Here is a 17344-nt window from a genome sequence, read left to right as displayed (position 1 = left end):
AGATTAGAAAGAAGGGGCCTTTCCACCAACTTCTGTCTAGAATAGACCTATGCCCTTCTGTTTATCAAACACGTTTTTCTGATGATTGTGGAAACCACTTGAATAATATAGACTGCTGTCAAAAAGTTCCAAAAATATCAACAAAAAGCAAGTGAAAGCAAGTGGAGCAAAGATTTGTGAGGAGGAGAAATTTACCTTCACTTGCCTCTTTCCACATTGTTTTCTCACTCATATTTTTTTCACAACTCTATTTATTATAAATTATTCTGTCAATTCAGTTACAATATGTCTTTAAGCGGTACCATAAATCAATAAATATGAACTCAAAGCAAAAATCCATATCAGAAATTACAACCAGCACTAATACACTAGTAAAACCATGGTGTCATATATCATCAAAATAAAAAAATAATGTATTCAGGTACCAGTCCTCATTTTGTGTCCTAATGCAAGCTGAAAGACTCACGTTTTTAAAAGCTTCCTGAGTGTTATAATTTATCATATATTATCCTTCCTGGTGCTTAAAACATTTAAAAGTTAATATCAAGCTATTATTCATTAACTGAGATTTTTTTCTTATATATTTCAAACTAAAAACTGATCTAATGGGATTTCTCTTTTTCTTGCTCACCCCCCCCCCCAGTTATTTAGAGAAAATTCACCCTTGAAAATAACTGCTGTATTTTCCTATTTTATGATTCAGTATTTCAAATAAGCTCACCTCAATTTATTCATCCATATCATGAATAACTAATGAATCCCATTGAATAAGATGGGAAAGATAGTGTACATATTTGTAGGTCATAGGCAGGAATCTTCACAAAAAATACAACTGGTACCATTTGCAGATTGTCTGCTACCATTAGCATTTGCAATATAGTGATATCTAAAAATAGAGCAGTCAGAAATTACAGGATAATGATGTATTTACCTTCAATGACTCCCCAAGGTGTTTTTCTGCCTAAGACTCTTTTCCCATTCACTTGATATTCTTTGTCACTGCCCACCACAGCAAATGGCATACTTTCCTGCTGAAAATATACATAGGCATTAATTTCCTTCTTTCTAGTACTGTACAAGTAAGGATGATTTTATTATTTATATATTTGTTTGTTTCCCACCTTTTATTATTTTCACAAATAACATATCCAACCTCCTCCTATTTTCCTCACAAGAACAACCCTGTGAGATGAGTTGCACCAAGAGTGACACAATCACCCAGCTGGCTTTCATGACTAACTCAGGAATTGGTTCTCTCCATTTCACCCAACCCCCTGTACCTTTATAAAATAATATGTGTATACAAGTTGTCATTGCTAGTTTCTCTCTCTCTACAGTAGGTCTATACAGAGTACACACAATATATAATGGAAAATACATTTGAAAACTAATGACTCCTTTAATCATCTAATAAATAAAAAGGCAGCACATAAATATGTCTAAACCAACAATAATTAAATAAGTTTGTAAAAATGTATTTAAAAAATTAGATTCCCTCACTAAATGCATAAGTTTCAAATGTATGTAAGGATAAAAATTCCTTACATTCCAACTTTGGATTCAGTCTCTAAAAGCTACATATGACCTAATTTTAATCTCTAGTAAAAATAATAGTTTATAAAAATCTAAAGTTTATATATTCTCAATAACTAGACACACATCCTAGGTGTAGCTCATATCAAACAAACCAAAGATGAAAAAATAGTGATTAAACTACTTCAGAACCTACTACAAAAAGTCAATTGGTATTATAAACATCGCACCCTGATTTTGTCATTCTCTGTTTTGTCTTCAAGATCTTCATCAAACTCTTTCTGGGGATAAAATTCAATTCCATTGACTTCTAGTTCCTTACGGACCTGGTTAGAAAAAATATTTCAGGTTGAAAAGATTATGCAAGCAGATAGCATTTCTGACACAGTCTAGAACAGTGGTTCTCAACCTTTTTAATGCTGCGATCCCCAACCGGTCGTAAGTCGAGGACTACCCAACCAGTCGTAAATCGAGAACTACCCAACCGGTCGTAGGTCGAGGATTACCCAACCGGTCGTAAGTCGAGGACTTTCCCTGCCTGGGAGCGCTGCACATTTGTGGTGCCTCCCCCTGCGCCAGCCGAGGCATAGCTGGCAAGCGGCAGAGACGGAGCAGGCCGACCACTGGCTGGGCCACCAGCTGGCCCAGCCCAAAGAAGGTAAGGAACCCGCCGAGCCCCACGCGCGCGAGCAACCCTCCCTACACCCGCCGGCCTCCCATCTCCCACCCCTGGCCCTCTTTTACTTACATTTTTAGTAGTTGCTCAGCAGAGAGGGGTGGAAACTTCCAGACAGCTCACCTTCGCTGCAGACAACTTGCAGCACCGTTTGCAGAATGGGACTTTTGGCGGGCTCAGCAGGGCAGAGACAGCCTGGACAATTCCTATTGGCTTTTGAAAGCCAATAGAATTAGACTCTATTCAAGAGAGTCTATTCTATTGGCTTTCAAAAGCCAATAGAATAAAAGGGAGTAGCACAGCTAAGGAAAAGGGGAAAAAATGGCGGACTGCGTTGTTTGGCCACCCCGTGAAATGGTCATTCGACCCCAAATGGGGTCGCGACCCACAGGTTGAGAACCACTGATCTAGAAAGATATTTGGATTGTGTGCTTTGCTAGATGCTTTCCCAAGGGAGACTCACCCTCTGTTTGAACTCAATCTTTTCTTCCAGAGTCATGGTGTCTGCCTTGGCAATAACTGGAATAATATTTACGACTTTGCTCAAATGTTTCATAAATTCCATATCTAAAGGTCGCAAACTGCAGGAAGAAGATGATTAGGCAATTATAACCATCTTTACTATGGAAAAGCATCTTACTTTACTAATAATTAATATAATTAATTCCTCTAATAATGTATTCAGCTCCAGTTTGGAAGGTGGGGGATAAGATACAGGAGCCTAGTTGATCTGTGACTCCAGGCCCTTTCCTATTAATTTATTGCCATCAGGAAGACCCTTTGACTGGCAGAGAAAGTAAAAAGAAATAAATTCTAGGCACTAAAACCTCAAGGAACATAAACAAGAAAAAATCTCAGCGACCTTGAGGTTATGTGCTAAATATAAAGATTACATAAGTGGCTGTTTTGCCAAGTACCACTCTTGTTGGCAAGCATGGCTGATAGCAGTTACTAAAGAGTATAGATAGAGCTGGTAAAATAATTACATCTGTGTGATCACACAGATTAATATATTCATATTAAATATCTAGAAATACTGTGTTCGCCTACAGAACTGTGCATTTGAACTTTGAAAAAAATCATATATGAACCAGCCTTAAAAATATTCTGTCCTGGAAACTTGCAAACAATAATTATAATGAATAGGAATAGCTCTTCTAGGTCTTCATATGCATGATTAGGTATAGAGATGTAAGATATCTCAAGCATGGATTTTGCTTTGAGTAAAGCTTACCACTTTCTTCTTTGGGCCTTTGGAAGAAATATTACCATGAAATCTGTGCTGACCTTGATTACTTTAGCTGGCTGCAGGGGGAATTTATTCTAGCATCCTGTTAGTCCAAAAAGGGTATTTTTTCCTCCATTAATAAAACCTATCAGTAACAATCTTAATTCCCCTCTCTTCATCTTATGGACCAGCCCCAGAACTAGGAGAGATACATACGAGTGGCCTGTGGGAGAGATAAAGTAGAGGCAACAGTGGACTCTTGTATCTGGGATTCGTTTCTTTCTGGCAATATTCACCTCTTCCTTCAGGAATTTCTCATATTGCTCATTGATGTATTTTTCAATGGGCTCCCAGCTAAGCACGCAGAAGAGAAGAAGCAGACAGACAATCTTTTATTTCTTATTCCGACATGTGCTAATAGGCTTTGGGAGGAAACAAACCACAGGCACCAAAATGATTTTTGACAGGATCCCTTTTATAGCCAAATAATCTGACATTCTGATCTAACTGATATTACAAAATGAAATTGGGATGCTGCTAATATGATTTTAGATTTAGATTTTAGAATCTCTGTATTCTGCAACTGTGTCACCAGATTTGCCCAATTATAACAAATTACTGAGGTACTGTATATATAATGTATGGAACATGGTAGTAGATCATGCTTTATGAGCAACAAAACAAATCATGTAGCATAAAAAATAGCTGGATAATTTTATAGATCATGGAATAAATAGAATATGAAATTAGTACAATGGCTAAAATGTACTAATGCTAAATGTTGTATGTTCTCTGAAATTATTTGTGATATTTTCATGTATATTAAGGAGGAAATTTAAAATTGCTTTGCAGCTTGGGTCTCTGGGAAGACACATATTTTTCATATTGAAAAAACATGTCCTTTATGCAGGATGTCCATTTTGTCATTTAGCAGTACAATGTTCCCAGGGAATAGGGAACCATGCTAGAATTTGCAATGATGCTTATAGTGGTAGGACTTTTCCTCGGAGATACCAAGTCTCTAATCTACTACAACTTTGAAATATAAACAGTTTCCCAACTGCTGTTCATACTGGCAGCATAGTAAGCCATCCTGAAGGGTTTTTGTAATTTCACTAGTATGACCATTTAGGGGGAAATTAACCTCATGTGATCAGTAAATCACTTGTTAAAAATAATTTAATCAATATGAGATTACAGATAGTCCTTGATTTGCAACCACAATTGGGACTGGACTTGATTTTATGACCATTTTACTGTGGTTGTTAAATGAAACACATGGTCATTAAGAAAATCTGGCTTCCCCATTTATTTTCCTTATCAGAAATTCAGCTGGGAAGGTTGCAAATCATGATTCTGAGCACAGCATACCACAATCATTGTAAATGGGAACTTATTGCCAAGTGCCTGAATTGTAATCATGTGACTGCAGTGGAGGTGCAAAAGTTGTAAATTTGGCGACAGGTTGTAAGTCACTTTTTTCTGAAGGCGTCATAACTTTGAACCATTACTAACTGAACACTCGTAGGTTGAGGACTACCTGTATTAAAACATTCCTGTTGGCATTTCTTTAGTAAATGTCATCGTATCATCAAAACTATAATTTGAAGTAACTTGGAGTACAAGGCACATACTATATTGCTGTATGGTATTTCTGAAAATGTTTATGTGTGTGTGTACATTAATCAGAGTTTGCAAATGAGAATTCCACTATATTTAAATCTTACCCACTTCTCTACTTATATCAGGAGGAAAAGAAAGTTGGATTGAAACAGAAAATCAGTGAAAAAAGAAAATACTTACCAATTTTCATTATTGATCTGGTCACCAAAGCCAGGGGTGTCAATAACAGTCAGCTTCATTTTGACACCACATTCTTCAATAACTGAGGGAAGAATGTTGCTGTTACTCGCCTTCAAAAGTAATCTCTCTCTTTCTCTTTCTCTTTCCCTGTCTATCAATATAATTAGGGCATGAAGATCTTTCTAGAGGACAAAAAGAACTAAGAGTTTTGTAGCTCTTTAGAAATAATTACTTCTCAAAGTATATATTTTTAGTGAATGGAGAAAGCATGTAGTGGATCATGAGTGAAACATTTGCAACCATTCTTAGGTGAATGAGAGAGGAGTAAATAAATACACATTCACAGGGAAGCCTATTTAAGTTTGACATATATTAATAAATTAAATACTCTGATTATATTGTATTTATTTATAATATCTGTAATCCTTGAATGGTAAGGATTAGAAGGCAATATCTAGTTGATATGTCCTTCAACTAGAAGATTACTTATACGGATTCCAAATATAGCACAAGTAATACTCTGTTTAGTTCTTGGCACCAGGAAATAACCTTGACCAATAATAACAATGGTTCAAAAGTCATCTGATTGGATGGATTCAGCCATGCCACTTCCATTTATCCATATAGGGACAGTCCATCTCTGTACAACCACAGTATGTATAAAATTGTATGCAGCTAGGCAAAAAACAACAACCAACAATAACAATCACACAGTTGACTTCCAAGATACACAGTTGACTCCTAGAAGCACGAAGCCGAAAACACCAGCCTGAAGATGACAAATGGGACTTCATCGAAACGTCGCCAAGACACTTCCAATTTTATGCAGGAGAAAACCCAAATAACCAAAGACCTACATACAAACAACTGCGAAAACCTCAGAAAACAGAATACACACCATATTTTCATTTGTGAAAGTGCCTACACTATACATTAATCACAATGGTGTAATTCTTATATACTAGGGAACCTTTGGGGTAAAATATGGTCTGAAAAACAGGCCAGGCATATTGTCCTTAATTACACTAAAAATACGAATCCCGGGTATATTCATATTCAAGAAGATCATCGAACACCAGGATAAAATACAAACAAAACTGTTTTAATACACTTAGCTTTCCTCGGCTAACTGCCAACGACATCAGAGTAAAATGCCGGTGTTTTGGGAGCTTGCTTATAAATACTTAAGAAATGGGTGCAAAGAAGGGAGGCCAGTATCACAGCATCGCTATCCCTTCCATTATTATATTCCCTTTATGTCAGTAACACAGGAAGCATGGTTGTTTTACTTATAGTTTCATGTTTTAGGTAGTTGAGCAAGGGAGGTGAGTGCAGTGAGGTCTCCTTTTAGTACGTAAATGCTTTTCACATTTTCAAATTCTGCCACTGCATATCTACCCCAGCAAAAGTACTGTTTTGTCTGTCAGATTACCAGCCAACTTCGAATCTATTTAGCCTAGCATTTCCCTGCAATCGGCCCTACATCTATTGTCACAACTATTTTATATATTTTTTCAAAGAGATAATTCTTAAAAAAATTAGCTGAGCACCCCACTCCCTAGAATTGGAACAGCACAGCAGATTCTTTCAGATTCTTGCCATTCTCCTGGGAGAGAGAGCCAAATTACTGGATGAAGAAAAAGCAAGGAGTTCTATTTCAGTCCTTCTTTTGAAAGCTGTGCTGCCCTGACCCTAATTCCTTTTGTAATTAATAAAGAAATGGCTTAAAAGCCTGGCATAATAAGCCACAGTTTATCTGCATACTAAGAAGAACTGCCTTTTACCATGCCCAATAGCTTTGATTTCTACAGTCTTAGGGATCTTCTCGTCACGGTTCCAGCCTGAAGACTTCCTGCTTACTTGGGATTTGAACAGGGTGTTTACCAGTGTTGATTTTCCAAGTCCACTTTGGCCTAGGGGAAACAACATACAAACAATATAAAATAAGTTTTTGGCTAGTGTTAATTGCTACTGTATTTTTTTTTTATTACTACTGCTTTGACTATCAAATTCTCCCAGGGAGCTTCTTTTAATGGCTCTTTGTTCGCTTGCAAGGTATATCCCCATCAATCCCAGTGTTCCTCATTGATCACACAACATAGGCCATATCTTGTCTCAGCTCTGAGTTAAAATAGTAAAAATCTTACACCAATGCTTCATAAAAGAACAGCTTTATCTTGCTTTGGCCAGTCAGCACAGGCCTAAGAATGAAAACACACACACACACACACACACACACACACACACACACACACACACGAGACAGAGAGAGAGAGAGAGGGAGGGAGGGAGGGAGGGAGAGAGAGAGAGAGAGAGAGAGAGAACATTTATACAGCTGCCTGGAATGGACCATTATTGCAGTGCTGTGATTTGGGGTGTATCCTGAGCATGTGGGAAGATATAGCTACACTCCTCACTTAGATGACTGGCCAACTGTATATTTTAACCATTAATCAGATTTTGACCAACTACCTGTCTGAAATATGTGAAAACAATAACTTAGTTATCAAGGAACTAAGAATGCAAAAGAGTGCATAATCCAGACAATCTGTTATATGGCAGTATCTCTTTTTACCTGTCACAGTAAAAGCTGAATGGTAAACTGCTAGTGAAAAAAGGACCATTTGGTAGATTTAAAACATAATAAAGAAATACTGGCAACCTTTCTCAACTTGGTACCTTCCAGACATGCTGGAATCAGAACTGCTGTTGCCCATGCTATGCTGGCTATGGAGTTTGGGAGCTGTAAAGCTCATTCACACATCCTCCTTGCCTGATGTGAGAATGTCTCCCCCCTGCTTTTTCTTGAAAGAAGCAGGTAACTTTGTCCAAGCAGACCAAGTCCACTGTGAAAGCAATTCTATCTCAAAAGTTATGTTTTCTTGTTTATGCCTCTACAAGTGGATTTTAGCTGTCTGTCTGCAGCACAGCATTTCACTGTAGGCAAATACTTCTGCTCCAGTTGGTTACCATGCATTGTGGTGGAAACACCTCTTTCCTGCTCACTGATATCCATGTCTGTGTTAGCCTGGTTACAAGGCTGCCTGCCCCCTATTCTGAAAGGATTTTCACTGATGGACTGGTAAAATGCTGGACTGCTTAATGAATGGACAGAAAGGCTGGTCTGATACTATGTTTTGGGGTTGTTGTTTTTTTTACAAATTTCTTTGCTTTAATCAGGTGAAGTTGACAAATGTTCTGCCAAGTTCTTCCCATGGCATAAATGTCAGGAAGAACAGTAAAACTGAATTTTTCTTGTGTTGGATGAGAAAATGTGAAGCACAAGAAGGAATCAGTGGAGGCAATTCATATAAAAGCCACATTGTCCTTAAACTCCCCCCCCCACTCCAAGAGCAAAGCTGTTTGCTTTCTTGGCATGTATAACGGGGAAAAAGCAAGGGAACCCTAGTCAGGGTCTGTGATTATTGTCTGGCGAACACTTTTGTCAATGTCATTTCCAACTGATTTAAGCAGAGAAACAAGCAGTTTAAAACTGTCACGTGGAAGCAGCCATGGTGTCAACTTGTTTGGAGGATATTCATCCAGGCAGAGTCTGTTTTAAGTTTGATTACTGATTGCCATGAGAGAAAATGCTAGGTCAAAAGAAAGAACTATTTAGGATGAAATACCTGCTTGCAATCAGGAGCAGAAGTAGAGCCTCAAGGAAATACTCATGCTTGTAGGAAATGCTGCAAGGCAACTTCAAAGAAAGTACCTAGATGAAGTCTCTCCTACCCCAAGCCTTTCTTTCCTACCTACAACCATGATGTTGAAGTCAAATCCAGTTTTCATGGTCTTCTTCCGCATTTGCTCTATGATAGTATCAATCCCAATGTAACCCAGTAGGTTGGAATTAATACTGACAGGTTTCATTGGTACTACTGGCTTTTGCCGTGGCTCTGGTACCAATTCAGACATGACTGCTTCAGACTTGGTATCTGCTGAGCCTGCAAATGGAAGGAAAATAAAGAATAAATTATGTGCCCAAAGCAAGTTGAATATAAAGAGTTCAGAAGCTTAAAGCTGGAAAAGCTTTCAAATGGATAAAGAGTCAAGAGACCAAATACCCCAAGATTCATTCCCCTTGTATCTCCAGAGAGACCAACATTCTCCACGTTAAACCACATGGGTACTGTATAAAGAAAATAATCAGTCCCTAGTCCAATATGCACAGGGCTTGTTTGTTTGTTTGTTTGTTTGTGTGAAAGGAAAAAGAGCTCACTTGCTGGATTTTTTGTAATATATCTATTTTCAATTTAAAGTTTGCTAGTGAGATTCATGCATGGGGGAAATTTTATATTTGGTTCAGGCACCTGTCAATGATTGCCATTAAATTACTAAATCTGTTTCTGTTTTATAGTAAAATAGAATAACTCCTCTCACCAAAGACTCATTTCTCTTTATCAGAATGTCTCTATTTGGGCTCTTCTAAGTGGGAAAGTAGTACAGATTAAGGACTAGTTCAGACAATACACATACCCTAATTCTTTTTTTTTTTTTTTCATATTTGGAGGCAATAGATACCTCTGGCTGGTCTTAGCATGTAGCAGAATGAAAAACACCAACCATCAGACTCCATCCAGTGGGACTGAGGAAGGTAAGAACTAGTAAGTGGTTCAGCCAATCTAGTCCCCAAAAGGGTGATATCTGAACTTCACTACAAATAGCAGTATGTCATGACCATGTACCATTTAATGAAAAGAAAAAAAAGTATGAAACATGCTATATTAAAAGAAAGACATCTATTTCAAATACCACAGTGGCAGTGGCACTCTGTAATGAAACTTGTACAACATATCTATTGTCAGTTTTAGGCATTTTCACAAAATGTTGAAATAATATGTTAACATAGCATTTCCATTCTTTTCTGTAGAATGAAGCAGTTGCTTCTGGCCACATAATAACTGATGGCACATGAACTTAGGCAGTCATAGGATGGATTCCACTTGATAAAAAGTGTCCACAAAAGGGACCTAAAACAAGATAGAGCAATGGCATCAGCAAGAGCTGGGTGCCCAGTTAGCAAAAGAAAGCTAAAGACCGTATTGGTTGGAAACATGCTGAAGAGACCTTCACCCTAAAGTGAATAGACAATGGCTGGAATGATGAAGCAATTACTTAAACAAAAACAGCAAAGCAGAGATGGAAGTTGGAGACCAGCATATAGCCTACTCAAGTTCTCTAAAAATTAATAAGGATTGTTTGATTGGAATACTTAAAAGCATTTGTTATAAATAAAAGATTCCATGAATATCAGTCATGGTATCAAATCTTCTTTCATCAGGTAACCACATCAATAGATAGGCCTGTGGGGGTGCCAATAAAATGTGACTAAACCAGTGGACCAGCAAAATACCATGGACATAATTTACTTTTACTTCAGTAAAACATTTGATAAAGTAGACTACAACCTACTACTTGATAAGTTAGGAAAATGTGGATTAGAAAGCATCATCAAATGCTTTAGTAACTGGCTGACCAATGGCACTCAATGTTAATGGATCCCCATCTGCAATGGAATAATTCAAGGGTCTGTCTTAGGCCCAGTATTCTTCAATAGCTCCATAAAAGATTTAGATGATGAGATAGGAGAGAAACTCATCAGATTTGCACATGACACCAAGCTGGCAGGAATAGCCAATACTAGGCTTAAGATACAGAAGGATGTATACAGACTTGAACATTGGGCTTATCTAACAAAATAAAATTCAGTGGTGAGAAATGTAAGGTTGTACACATAGGCAAGAACAGCCAAATGTACAGATATAGAATAGGTGGTACCTGGATCAATGGTTGTAATTGTGAGAGGGAGCCTGGAGTCCTAGTGAACAATCATTTAAATATAAGCCAGCAGTGTGTTGCACCACCAAAAAAGCTAACACAATCCAAGGCTGCATTAACAAGGGATAGAATCAAGATCACATAAAGTGTTAGTATCACTTTATAGTGCCTTGTAAGACCACACTTGGAATATTGCATCCAATTTTGGTTGCCACGATATAAAAAAGATGTTGAGACTCTAGAAAGAGTATAGAGAACAGCAACAAAGATGATTAGGGGACTGGAGGCTAAAATATATGAAGAACAGTTGCAGGAATTGGGTATATCTGGTCTAATGAAAAGAAGGGCTACGTGTGATGTGATAGCAGTGTTCAAATATCTAAGGGACTGCCACAAAGAAGAGGGGGTCAACCTGGTCTCCAAGGCATCTGAAGGCAGGACAAGAAGCAATGGATGGAAGCTAATCAAGGAAAAATCCAACTTAGAAATAAGGAGAAATTTCTGACAGAAAAATTAATCAGTGGAATGGCTTGCCTTCAGAAGCTGTGAGTGCTCCATTACTGGAGGTTTTTAAGAAGAGATTGGACAGCCACTTGTCTGAAATGATACAGGTCTCCTGCTTGAACAGAGAGTTAGACTACAAAATCTCCAAGGTTTCTTCCAACTCTGTTATTTTGTAAAATAAGGCCCAGCTGAAAGCTCTCTCTTGAAGCTCCCTTCAAAATTCTCACATCTGAAGTCTGAAGGCAACTTGGAACACTTGAAAGCATTTTTTGTTCATTACTGTTACTACTACTACTTATTTACTTCCTTGTTGGATACACGGAAGCGCTTCCATGGTGAAAGGCTTAACCGGTAATATCACCATTGCCTGGAGGTCGTTCAGTTGGGGGCTCCTTTCATGTTCCCGTTAAATTGCTCACTGAAGTGATATACATCTATCTACTCATGGTCACCCACTTTTGAACTGCTGGACTGGCAAGAGCTGGAACGAGTGACGAGCTCACGCTGCCATTGCGCCAGCAACTGGGTCTCAAATGCAAGCCTGTGATCATTAGACCAGTGTCTTAATCACCACCACCACCACTACCACCACCACTACTACTACTCCTCTACTAAAAATAGTTCTTTGGATTGATCAGCTACCTCTACTTGATTCTCTCGGACTGTTTGGATTAAAATGGCCATGCTATTTCCCAATGTATTATTCCTTGCTGGGAATTATGAAACATGCAGCCAATGTGTCTGAGGGAATGACAGAAATCCAACACATGATCTAAACTTAGTTTATCATTCATTGACAGGAATATTCCTCCTCTGAATAATTCTTTTTCCTATTATTTTCAACTACTGTTTTCACCGAATCTCCAGCCCTGCTTCAATAAATGGGTTCTGCTGTTTAAGACCTAAGTCAGACTTTACTTTTCTATAAAGAAGAATCTGCAGATGTGGGAGCCAAATTGAGCTAGTCAAACAGAACTGGCAATTTGTTTTTGCCATTTCACAATCTCAGTTTGTGATATGATTTGTGTGTTACCAGACAACTTTTTTGTTGCCTTTTTCTTTCTTTTTCAGAATCTGGAAAAACATCATTTTTTTAAACAAGAACACCAAGAGCATCCATAGGGTTGTGAGTGGTGGGGTAAAATCAAAAAGTGGATGGCAGCTCTGGTTAAACATGCTGATAGTCATGACATTATCTTGCTTTCTATCCCTGCCACCACAGATTAGTTCTTGGAAGTACACCAGGCTGTATGTTTGTTTTGCATTGGCATAATACATTTAAATATTTGTCTTTAGAACAAAATACTTATTAAATTCAGCTTCTCCAAATCCTTGGAAGCCACCCTTGGTAAGGTGCAAACTTAAATTAGTCTGTCTGTCGGTCGGTCTGTCGGTCGGTCTGTCTGTCTGTCTGTCTGTCTGTCTGTCTGTCTGTCTATCTATCTATCTATCTATCTATCTATCTATCTATCTATCTATCTATCTATCTTCCTTCTTTCTACCTACCTACCGACCTATCTACCTATCATCCAACTATATCATCTACTGTCTCACACATACATGAAAAGCATTCTTCTCCCCTTGGCTTTTGTCTGAGTAGCTCCAGAAGATAGAGCATAGATAATATGCCTTTTTTTTTTTGAAGTGTGTGGAAATCTTCACACATAGGAATTCAAAAGGAAATTGAATATATCCTAGGAACCAAGTTTTTGATAATCAGATTATTTCCTTATGATTTTCTAATTGTCAGTCTTTAAAAACTCTATCATAGGCAATTAAAGAGTCCCAAGATAACAGAGGTTTCCAAAAGTGCTTCCAATGGCTCCCACTGTTACCAATCAAATCATATTATGGAGTTGCTTTCTTTTTCTCCTCTTTCCCACTTCCATATTCCCATCTCTCTTTTGTCTTCTAAACTGATACTTTATGTCTGAGGGAAGAAAGTACTCACATCAGGGTAAGCAACTTTTATCAACAGAAAGTTTAATCTAAAACAGTCCAGAACTGGGAAACTATTTTTTTTTAATTTCTATGCAATGCAAAAAAACACGTAGGTTTTAGAAGAAACTCTTCTCAAGTAGGTCACAAACTGATTTTCATAAGAGAAACGGATGAATTCAAGACTCCATTACATCCCAAATGCTCAGGACTAGGGTTTCAAAAACGGGATCCTGAGTTTTGCAGAATCTATTATGTTGCAAGTAATCCCTTCACATGGCTTCTCAGGAGATCTGAATATTGACTTCTATTTTTAAATTATTAAAGAAATCACTATAGAGTTTTATTCATGCCATTGCAAAAGTAGTCCTCTGAAATACAGTGGTCTTCACTCCCAGAGATATAGATAACAGATGGCTTCTCTGCCTTGCTTTTGAAGCTGGAGCTGATTCTGCCAACAGTTATTCTCCTATCTTTTTTCATACCATATTGAAGCTATTTTGAAATGTAGGAAAAGACATTAATATGATGTGAATAAAATTTTATATGCTGAAATTTGCATGGTTCAGTCTTTTTATTTCCACATAAATGGGAAAAATCCATCCTTGCTAGATACTGAATGAGGTCAGTACTCTGACTAGGATCAACTTGCTGATTAGTGTAAGACAGTTTACAGTAGTGTGTTTCCATGAAAGACAGCAGGATACATTTCTTTGGACTGCCTATGAGGGAGTAAATTAAAAGCATGTTTTCCCCCAGCATATTTCACATTACCATAAAATATCTGGAACTGCTTATTAATACCAGTCATTTTTTTTTAATCCAGATTCCCTAACCTGGATTTTCTCCAGATATACAGCACTACAACTTCCATCATTCCTAGCCAGAAGAACCACAATGAATGGGGAGGGTGGGAAGTGTTAGTTCAACTGAGTTCTTTGTATTTCATTCATCTATTATCCCTCCCTTCTTTCTCCTCTGCTAATGTACGGATGTTCTGTTCCTGTGATCCAGCCCCAATCCCATCACACGCCTTCTTTCCTCTGATCTAGAGTTGTTTCCACTGCCCAGCATTTTAAATCACACCAGTCTGTCATCCACAATTACCCACCGAACAGCCATAGACCAAAACATTTTGCCATGCTGAAGGTTACCCATTAACATCCCTCCATCCTTGTTCCAGACTCAGTCCCTGAGGATTCTTATGTGGGTTCAAATGTTAGCTGCAGCTGCAAACTGGTACTCACACCCCTGGGCCAACTGGGATGAATGCCCTCCTTCACAAAAGCCTCAGTTCTGATGCTCAGCAGCAGCAGGCAGCTGCTGCTGCTGCTTCCCTCTTGATACCAGATGGAAAAGATGAATAAGTGTAGCGTCGCCTTTTGGCAGGCTTCTCCGGGGAGCCTTGAATTAAAGCAGTGGTCAGCCTCTGTTCCAAACCCAAATGCATGGTTGAGCTGAGAGTGCATGCAAGAGCGCAGCATCCCTTCCTGCATCTCTGAGCTCAGCCAGATCCAGAAAGAGCGTGCAAACCCCTGCAGGAAACACCTACCTTTGAACATGAATCTTTCTTTGTCTCTGGCTGTGAACCTTCGGGTGGGATTTCTCTTGACTTTTTCCTGCCCCACAGGCGCCTATTAGATTCTGGTTGTCTTTGTTTTTTCCCCCGTAAGTGTCTGAAACCCCCTTTCTTTTCTTCTCCAATGAATATTTCAGATAAGCAAAGATGCTGCTGCTACTGCTGTTACCACGATCACGTGATCTGAATATTAAACATCGCTGCAAAATCTCCCCCACACTCTGCCTCCCTCTCTTCCTAGGATCCAGAGCATTATCATTCAAGCATCTAGGAGACCTTGATTGGATTGATGTGCATTAAATTGTGCACTAGCTTTTGAAGGGAGGTGCTGCTGGGATATGAGGCTTAGAGGTAGCCTGGAATTTGTCCCCTCCCCATCACATATATAAATGTTTCCTTCTCTGCCTGGTCTCAACATCCTCCTTCCTTCTGTCTGTTCCCAAGCAGCATTCATATGGCTTTGTTTGCTGAGCATCTCTAGAGGCAGACACTAGTTAATGTAAGAGGATCATTAACTCCTTCATCAATCATAGCATTCACATGTAAGGAAAAGGAAATAGATTTCACATCTAGGAATTCAGGGATTGTCATCTTGGCACTTGCTTTCAAGCAGATTATGATAAAGCTTGTGACATTTTGCATTCATTCATCATCACAGGATGCTGGCAACAACAAGAGATAATAAGGTACTGTATGACAAGACATGGTATATGTCAGTAATGGTTTACATGTCAACAGTGATGCTGGCAGAGAGAAATCTGCCTTTGTGTCAATCTGAATAATGCACACTGGTGTGTCTCCATGTGTTCATAGGCATCTACATCACGTATGTGAATTTGCATAGTTGTCATGGTAAGCATAAATGCCTAAGGAAAAAAAACATTTCCATCATTTTAATTATCCAAGATATCTGGCATTTGTATTTACTTTGACAATATGGAGAGACCTATTTGCAATGGGAAACACTCTGATCCAAGATAAACTCTACAAAACACATACAGTATGTATTGCTTCATGTGAAGTTTATATATGTGTAAATTTCATTGCAGGTAACAGGCTGAGTAGGCATGACTTTATGGTAAATATGTTAACATACGTATTTGCAAATCTCACATTTGGTATCTGATGCCCATAGGCAAAATTTCTTAATACACAAAATATTCTGGGTGCTAAAGGAAAGACAAGAAGTCTGCACAGAAATTCCCCAAACAGCTGGAATGAACTATATTCACTGAAGTCATTTTCTAATTTAATATTTGGAGAACAAGAGTTCAGAATGGAGATGGGAATCAGGATTATGGATATTATGTGCATTGAACAGGATGGCTAGGCTACAGAGAAACTGTATCCAACTGTTAAGTAGAGTGCATATCAAGGTACAACAGCTCTCAGATTAAGCTGTTGGCATTCCTATCTAGAATGGAAAAGAGACCTCCTGGAGACTGTGGTGTTGAAAAACAACTACCAGTCAGCACAATTTTCTTCAACTAGGTTCCACCACTTCTGACATCCCTAGCTAATGTTCTCCATATTATTTGAAAAACCTGGAATATATGAAGAAAAGAACAAGTAGAAGAAAGCTGCTATAGAAAAGACTGAGTTAGATGGACCTTTTTTTTATATATCAGGCAAGTTCTACATGAACAAATCTTCACAAATGTATTATGACCCTTCCTTCACTAAGTTCAGGCTCTCATAGGTGAACCAGACACTTAGTGTGCTCATAGACAATTGGAGAAATGTATGTTCTGCTCCTGATCAAAGGTCTCTTAGAAATCACTTAACAGTACAGCACTATATGACAATATAGTCACTAAAACCATCCTCACTTCAATTGAAATGATATTGAGTAACATAAAAGTATCAAATGAGATAAAGAACAGATCTGTTGTCAGTGTAGTGATTAAAATCATTTATTTGCTACAATGTGATTAACTGTTTTGTTTGGTCTGCATATGGATTTCAATAAACTTCCTACATTTACTGAAATTCTAGAGTCAGAATTCAACTTATCTGGAGAGCAGAAAGCTGGAGAATGGTAGTTTATACATGCTACATATTTAATCCTTATATTTTTAAACCACTTTAGAATGCTATGCTCTTATATTGCCTGTCCTTTTCTATATAGGTAGTCTTTGACTTACGACCACTATTGAGCCCAACATTTGTTAAGTGAGTTTTGCCCCATTTTACGACCTTTCTTGCCACAGTTGTTAAGTGAATCACTGCAGCTGTTAAGTTAGTAAATGAATCTGGCTTTCCCATTGACTTTGCTTGTCAGAAGGATGCAAAAGGCGATCAC

At 38.2% G+C, this 17344-nt stretch overlaps 1 protein-coding gene across 4 annotated transcripts in view; it reads right to left on the bottom strand.

The window, feature by feature from the left end:
- SEPTIN3 (septin 3) overlaps positions 1–17344 on the bottom strand; it is a 51497-nt gene that overhangs the window by 7281 nt on the left and 26872 nt on the right. For 2 of the 4 annotated variants that reach the window (XM_039335599.1, XM_039335596.1), the window contains 7 exons: positions 8996–9187; positions 7025–7153; positions 5241–5322; positions 3654–3791; positions 2673–2790; positions 1764–1859; positions 932–1031 (listed from right to left, as the gene is read on the bottom strand). In XM_039335599.1, the coding sequence (XP_039191533.1) occupies positions 932–1031; positions 1764–1859; positions 2673–2790; positions 3654–3791; positions 5241–5322; positions 7025–7153; positions 8996–9158 (826 nt within the window). In that variant the 5' untranslated portion in view covers positions 9159–9187. Of the gene's footprint in view, positions 1–931; positions 1032–1763; positions 1860–2672; positions 2791–3653; positions 3792–5240; positions 5323–7024; positions 7154–8995; positions 9188–15015; positions 15452–17344 lie in introns of those variants that run through there. The other 2 variants (XM_039335598.1, XM_039335597.1) reach the window with 2 other exon arrangements.

This window comes from Crotalus tigris, unplaced genomic scaffold, assembly GCF_016545835.1.
Source record: "Crotalus tigris isolate CLP2741 ecotype Arizona unplaced genomic scaffold, ASM1654583v1 scf7180000017644.4837335, whole genome shotgun sequence".
Lineage (NCBI taxonomy): Eukaryota > Metazoa > Chordata > Lepidosauria > Squamata > Viperidae > Crotalus > Crotalus tigris.
This window is presented reverse-complemented; position numbering and strand designations above follow the sequence as displayed.